The sequence below is a fragment of the Anopheles coluzzii genome, chromosome 2 (assembly GCF_943734685.1).
Source record: "Anopheles coluzzii chromosome 2, AcolN3, whole genome shotgun sequence".
In the NCBI taxonomy this organism is placed as follows: domain Eukaryota; kingdom Metazoa; phylum Arthropoda; class Insecta; order Diptera; family Culicidae; genus Anopheles; species Anopheles coluzzii.
The window spans coordinates 33,995,580-34,002,353 of NC_064670.1; the positions used below are offsets into that span (position 1 = coordinate 33,995,580).

The window sequence follows — 6,774 nt, forward strand, 5'->3', positions numbered from 1 at the left end:
TTTGGGTCTTATGCCAGACATTCGCCCTTGGTATGACTATGCCTAAAAAAATATGTTAAAAAATTCACATAATATTCCAATAAATGCAAGAAATTTAAAGAAGTATTCTCTGCACTTCACACCGTACTATACCTACCTGTCCTTACGTACATCCTGCGCAATCCAGACATATGAACAATTACGCAATGGAGGGATTACGCACGTGAGCACTTACACCGGCCGACGCTAATCAGCAGTGCGAGATGCAACGAGGCCAACAAGTCATCAAAATAAACAGACAGAAGCAACATACAAAAAAAAATCCACCAGTATGTCCATCAAAAGGCGCAGTTAGCACTTGCCCCATTCAATTGCAGCTGGGTGTCAGTATGATCCACATTCAAACACACAAACAAACAAACACACACACACACACACTTGGGCTGCCGAGCAAACAGTGCATGATTAGGCATACACTTTCCCGCGCCCGAGACGGGCATGCCAAGCAGCTCATAACGAGTTCTAATCGGATGTCGGAGTTGATCACTTGACACGGGTTGGTTTGTAACGACCGGGCGGCATCGCACCGGCATCACGAAACTAGCTTTCATTAGTGGGAAGTTGCACCTCGTCCGGACCCAAACCGTTGGCTTCCACCATACGCTGGCCACTAATGGCACTGCTGATTATCGTTCAATTTGCACCATTTAGTAGCGTCGCGAGTAAAGCGAACGGTTTTGGGAGGTACGTGTACTGTGGTGCGTCTCGGTTTGTGCACACCACCAAAGTGCATTCTAATGAGGGACAATCGTTGGGGCCGGGCAGGTGGCAATTGTGAAAAATCACGACCCACCGTTTCTGGCAATTTCCATGTCCAACGAGATGATAAGTGTTACGTGCCGCACGTCAGCAGTGTGCGTCGGAAGTGATGGCTTCCAGACGGGACCGCGAAGTTGTCGCTTCCTGTTTTGCCGGGCCGTGTGCTGCGAGCCGAGAATAGATCGTGGATTGTGTAATTTACATCATGTGCTGGTGCCCGTATTCAGGTGCAGATCACTTGATCGTGTGTCAGCATAAACTCACCGTTGCGAAATCCTATCGGTCGGAGCGGGAGGGATCGGGAACGGGGACGATCATGGGATAATCACGAGGATGGACATTTGTCTAGTGTGTTTTTACCGATGTAAACAACCAGTGGCTGGGGTGTCAAACCCACATGGAAGGTAGTGTGCGTTACGCGTACGATTGCTTCTGTTGTTAGAGGTTATCAGGCCTTTTTTGTTTTGTTTATTAATCATTCCACTAACATGAACCATTCATGACTTCCTTCCTTTTCGAACGCTCCAACGCCGTTCAGTTTGATTACAGCGTTCGGTACGATCGTGCTCCGTTCGCCGGCACGATGAAGCGCACTTTCGACTACCATCCGCCAACGATTTGCTACGACAAGCCGGCGATGGCCGTCGTCTCCAAAGACGAGTACGAATCCCGTCGGATTCGGGCGCTGGCCGGCACCCGCGTGCTGGAGCTGATCGTGCCGAAGCGATCGGCCCGCACGTGGACGATGCAGGCCGGCGACGTGTGCCGCGTGTCCCTTCCGGAAGGGTCGCAGGTCGGCGATTTGAATCTGTGGAACCTGGAGCACCCCCGGCAGGAACGGTTCTTTTCGGGCAAAACGCGCCAGATCCATTCGACGCACCTGAAAACGTACGATCGGCTGTGGAGCTGCTTTCCGTACCTGCGGCCGATGGCCACGTTTGTGCGGGATTCGCTCGCAGACTACGGCATCGATCGGGATGGCGGATCGCTGCACGATGTGGTCGGGACGAGGTGTGACGACTACATCTACAAGCTTATTACGGGGCAGGATCGGTTCGGCAGCTGCCACAGCTACCTGACCGAGGCCGTGAAGGAGCACGGTTTGGGCGAGGAGGATGTGCACGACACGTGGAACATTTTCATGTGCACCGGGTTTACGCGGGTGAGTAGCTTTGGCGGATGATTTGCTTAAAGTGTATTTCTTACATGTTTTGTTTGTTCGTTACAGGACACTCAGCAGTACTTTTGTAAGCCAAGTCCCGCCCGGAAAGGTGACTGCATTGAGTTTTTGGCGGAAATGAATCTGCTCGTTGCGCTCAGCGCTTGCCCGCAGGGAGATGTTTCGATACAGGTCGGCCAGAAAGTGCCGGACGAAAAGTGTTTCCCATTGCTGGTGGAGGTTTTCCGAGCGAATTGATGCGCTGTGCGATAGAATCAAGACCATTATACATTAATACAGCTCTTTATGAAATTAAATGTTTGCAACGCTTTTAATCAGCTTTGTTTGGATGTTAAACTGTTGGTTGGTCTCTTGATCGTTTACGTGCGTGTGAAAATGTGCTCAAATTCTGCTCAGTAACGCCAATTTTAAATTCGAAAACGATACCCTGAACGTACGCAGCCAGATATATCCGCAGGCCTAAAACTCGGCAACGCTCCAAATCGGTGCGAATTTCCCTCACTGGCGATGCTTTTTGTAAGTCGTTGTAACGGGTTTTGACATTTCGAGCGACGATTTTTGAAGGTGCGCTGGAGTGCGATTGTGTTGGTGCGCAAAATTAACAGCAAAATTAATCGAAACGAGCACTGCTGGCAAGTAAAGCAAGGGTAGAGAAAATGAGCGAGATGCAGCGAAATTCGAACGTCAAAAACCCTCACCATGTTGTACGGGTGTTTGAACAATGGTAGTCAATCGAGTTTTTAAAAATAATAATTATTTTCCATTTTTTTTAAAGAACTTCTGACCTGTTGCCTTTCATTTTTGTTTCTTTATTCATAAAATTTTCTTCAAATACGACTCATGGTTTTAATAACGATTTATTTCACAATTAAATAGTTTGTTATCACCCGGTTTGTCCTAGACGCTTCCCACCGTACCAAAAGACGATCTGGCGAACTGTTGTCAGTTTTGAGAATTTCGCACACACACGCACACACTTTTTTTTAATTCGGTATCCAAAAAGCAGTGAAAGTACGGTTCGTTTCATCCGACAATTCTTACCAATCGTGCTCGCGCTATAGTTCGATCCTTTTTCCAGGTGCTTTTGGTGGCATCAGTGGTGTGCAAGGAACAGGACACCAAAAGTCTGCCGCCCCCGGGAACCTGTTGGAGGACCATACGGTACCAGGAGCCAAGCGAGCGACCGAAATCACTCCGACGATTGCAGTGCACCGGGTGGCCCGTTGTGTGCACGGCAAAAAGTACTAACGACTCCGAGTTAGTGAGAAGCATCCCGCCGCCTTTCCCTTCCCGCCAGCAAACGCGATGGCATCCCGTGGCGGACCGATGGTGCTCGGGACAGATGGAACCGACTTCGAGCACAGACAGCGCGTGGCCGCACACTACCAAATCAGGTGCTAATTATGTTTTCCACTGTCAAGGAGCGATTATGCCAAGGGATTATAGCAGGGCGAGGGTTGCAAAACAAAGCGCGCTCCTCGCTGGGGTGGGAAAAGCGCCTAAAAATCGTTCCGCGGTTTGGTAACGTGCGACAGTGTGTCCGGTGTAGAGCTGAGGTGCGCGCTGCCGAAGCATGTTCAGAAGCATTGGAATATTTTATTTTTCCCTTTGGTAGTGCGATAGAATTTTGCTTCATTGTTAAAAATAGCCGTACAATCAGGAACGCCCCGCGAGCGGTTTGTGAGTGAGGAAAGGCGTGAGAGTGAGAGAGAAAGAGCGAGCAGGCATACCCGTTGTCGGTTTGAGTATGCGAGTTCAATTTTGCGTGCATGTGTGTCAATTTTGAGGCAAGCGTGTGGGTGCATCAATTCTAAACCAGGATATTGATACGCTACGATGCATCAATTATCCTTGGGATGCACCGAATGTGCGCTGTGGCTTTCCACGAACACCAAAACACACCCGCCGTCCGTGCCAACTTGGATCTTTCTTTTCTGCAACGTGTACACACGCGGGTGACAGAGAGGGAAGAGGTTTGTTTTGATGCGGCAAACGTCACTTCAAACGATCGCCCCAAAAGGGGTTTGGGGGGTGATGAGCGCGTGAATAAGGGTGATTTTTATTTTGACCCGGCCTCTAGCCTGTACTGCATGATGCTAAGGTCATTTAAAGGCGTTATGTAGTACACGCATGAAAAATTTAATACTCCATCATGTCCGCACAAAAGAGATAAAAATGCTATCGTAATTATTTGCTTCAAAATGACCGTTATCAAGCCCATTTAAATGTTAGTTCAGCTAAACTAATGCAATATCCTTCCCTTTTCTAGCGCCCTCAACAAATCCCGATTAAAGTACTGCATCTTCTTCCACTATCTGCTGTTCTTCGTGATGCTCGTCAAACTGTCCGCCGACATACTGGACCGGCTCGACATCTTCATACTGGAAATCGAGGAGCTGCAGATACCGCCCCCGCTCTGGTGGGAATACTTCTGGTGCCTGTCCGTGTTTCTCTCCTTCATCGGGCTGGCGGCGGTGCGCGGCAACCGCGTGAACGATATGAAAAAGTACATGGTTGGCATTAGCACGATCGGGTTCGTGCCGCTGCTCTACTGCATCTTCTACTACCTGAACGATGTGCTCGAGTATCTCAACCTGGAGGAAGGTACCGAACTAGACGATACCGACATATTCGTCTGGCAGGTAATTGTTAGTACCCCGATTGGCGACGACATACAGCAAGTGGCGCGCGACGGATCCAATGTCAACTTAATTTTCCTTTCCATTCTTTCTTTTCATTTTCTTCACTACTTTGCTTGCTAACCTTTTCTTCTGCTGTGCTTTTGTGTCTGTTTGGGTGTTGCGCTTTCTGGCCTGCACCTGCTGCACTCTTTCACGTTATTTTACACGATTTTCTACTTTCCGTTTTCAACATTTTGCACAATTGCGCACCCACTCATCACTGTTAAACAAACCGTTTTCTTTCTTTATCTTTCCGTGGTTCTAAAACCGATCCACTCTTTCGTAGGGCTATCCGTACGGACTGCTGTGGTACGGGTTCGTGCTAATGGCCTTCCAGGTGCACTTTTTCTCGCTGTTCTTTGCCTGGAATCTGATCAAAGCCTGGAGACAGCGTGGCGCACTCAAGAAGGGCCAGTAAGAAGGGAATGCACAGTGCGCGCTATCCTTCCATCCTCCGAAGTCGCGTGTATGGCGCACCACTCGACAACGCTCAAACTGCACCCACTAACACACACTCATATAAGCACCAGAACCACCCGAAACCCTCCTACAAGCGGAACAGCACTGTACGGGCGCTTTGCTCAATCAAATGCCCACCAAGCGAGCGGCCTGGAAAGATGCAGACACTTCACCCTTCCCAAGCAAAACCCCATTCGACAAAGACAATATACCTAGTGTTCGTGTGGGTGAAGTGTGTCACACGACTAGTCTGTTGATGTAAACGATGGTAGAACTGTGTTACTATTCCGTAACGAGAAAAGCATCCGGTAGCTTACTGTAATGAGCCGAAAAGCGACTGCTTCGCATGGCATGGTGTTACGTTTAGCGGACAGCAGCTAGCAATGAATGATAGAAAAGATCCCCCCACTAGAAAATCCCCCCCAGTTGAACCAATCCTGCCTGTGGACGGGCATACTGTTTCCGGATTTTGGTTACCAAAAACGTATCCCGTTCGCTTGTTATGTTTTCTTACCTAGTTGTCTAAGTAGAAACACGTACAGAATCAAGCTGTGTTTCGTTATTTTGCTTCCACATTAGTAGCTGTTTTGTAATCGATTTAGCTTCATCGTCATTGCCTGCATTATGCTTGAAAGCATCATGTTGTAGGAAGCTTTTGTTTAGCTCTAGAAAACGAATCTAAGCTCCGTTGAGGTAATGTTTAATGCTCGTACTGCCCCCATGGACAAAGCAACGTTAAGTAACGAACAACTTGAAGCAAGGCGGGAACGTTTAACATACACTGTGCTCAACTAGTTAATGTGTAGATGATGAATAAGACTAGCATCATTTTGCATCGTTATCATCGTCCATAGTAATTACTAAAAAGCTATTCCCCTTGTAAAGGAAGCGAAGGAACACACGGGAGAGATACCAACATCGCCGAAGACGAACGAATGGAAAAGCGAAAACAGAACCGGAGAAAGATGGACGACGCTCTCTTTGTGTATAACTGGAATAACATCGAAAGCACAACAAGGTTTTGCCAACTGCCCCCCGTTGCTTGCGTTGAAGCTAGACCTAGAAATTAGATCTCCTTCACAAACCTTTATCAATCTTTTGTTTGTTTGTGTGTGTGTTTTTTTAAGTGTAATGTTTGATTTTGTTAATATACATTGTTTTTGTTATCTTTAGTGATCTCTCTCTGTTTTTCCAAGTATAACCGATCCTAGTGCAATGAACGATCACACCTCTGCCCACTCAACCCCAACCCGCCACGGGAATTGATTTTAATTTAAATGAAATCCGGTCTTACTTAAATGGGTTTTTGCTTTGTGCTGTACTGCTGACATGATATTAAGGAAAAGGCGAATGGAAAAATGACGACGACGACGACAACAATGACGACTATTTAAACGAGCCAGACAAACTGTAAAACACGAATAGTAGGGAGGGGGAAAGAATGAAAGAAGAACGAAAAGAAGGAATGACTGTGAAGAGGAAATATTTTTTTAGTAGAAAACAAAAACACTGAGTAAACATAATCGAAAACTGTTCTTATGAAGTTTGTAGAGAAATTGAACTGTGCTTAAGAGTATATTGAATAAAAACTGGTTTACTTACAAAAAAACACGATCAAATGTCTAGAGGTAACAGTTGTTCAGACGCTTCTCTTCT

General features: G+C 47.2%; 2 protein-coding genes across 3 annotated transcripts; both read left to right on the forward strand.

Moving 5' to 3' along the window:
* The first annotated feature begins 177 nt into the window (after positions 1 to 177).
* LOC120952889 (uncharacterized) lies at positions 178 to 2,733 on the forward strand. Its single transcript, XM_040372448.2, has 3 exons — positions 178 to 723; positions 1,337 to 1,960; positions 2,027 to 2,733. The coding sequence occupies exons 2-3, from the start codon at positions 1,382 to 1,384 to the stop codon at positions 2,213 to 2,215; spliced, it is 768 nt and encodes a 255-aa protein (XP_040228382.2). The 5' UTR covers positions 178 to 723; positions 1,337 to 1,381; the 3' UTR covers positions 2,216 to 2,733.
* A 151-nt stretch (positions 2,734 to 2,884) lies between these two features.
* On the forward strand, positions 2,885 to 6,729 carry LOC120948218 (protein jagunal). 2 transcript variants are annotated; one of them, XM_040364332.2, is made up of 4 exons: positions 2,885 to 2,989; positions 3,057 to 3,372; positions 4,248 to 4,626; positions 4,946 to 6,729. In XM_040364332.2, the coding sequence occupies exons 2-4, from the start codon at positions 3,284 to 3,286 to the stop codon at positions 5,075 to 5,077; spliced, it is 600 nt and encodes a 199-aa protein (XP_040220266.1). In that variant the 5' UTR covers positions 2,885 to 2,989; positions 3,057 to 3,283; the 3' UTR covers positions 5,078 to 6,729. The 2 variants fall into 2 exon arrangements, with proteins under 2 accessions (XP_040220266.1, XP_040220268.1); XM_040364334.2 differs by having other exon boundaries at positions 2,886 to 2,989; positions 4,248 to 4,620.
* The last annotated feature ends 45 nt before the right edge of the window (positions 6,730 to 6,774 follow it).

What these genes read in the sequence shown, in the direction of transcription:
- LOC120952889 (XM_040372448.2), top strand. Translation starts at nt 1,382, where the DNA reads ATGAAGCGCACTTTCGACTACCATCCGCCAACGATTTGCTACGACAAG. An exon ending in TGTGCACCGGGTTTACGCGG is followed by an intron (nt 1,961 to 2,026) that starts GTGAGTAGCTTT and finishes TGTTCGTTACAG; the next exon opens with GACACTCAGCAGTACTTTTG.
- LOC120948218 (XM_040364332.2), top strand. Translation starts at nt 3,284, where the DNA reads ATGGCATCCCGTGGCGGACCGATGGTGCTCGGGACAGATGGAACCGAC. An exon ending in GCCGCACACTACCAAATCAG is followed by an intron (nt 3,373 to 4,247) that starts GTGCTAATTATG and finishes TCCCTTTTCTAG; the next exon opens with CGCCCTCAACAAATCCCGAT. An exon ending in TATTCGTCTGGCAGGTAATT is followed by an intron (nt 4,627 to 4,945) that starts GTTAGTACCCCG and finishes ACTCTTTCGTAG; the next exon opens with GGCTATCCGTACGGACTGCT.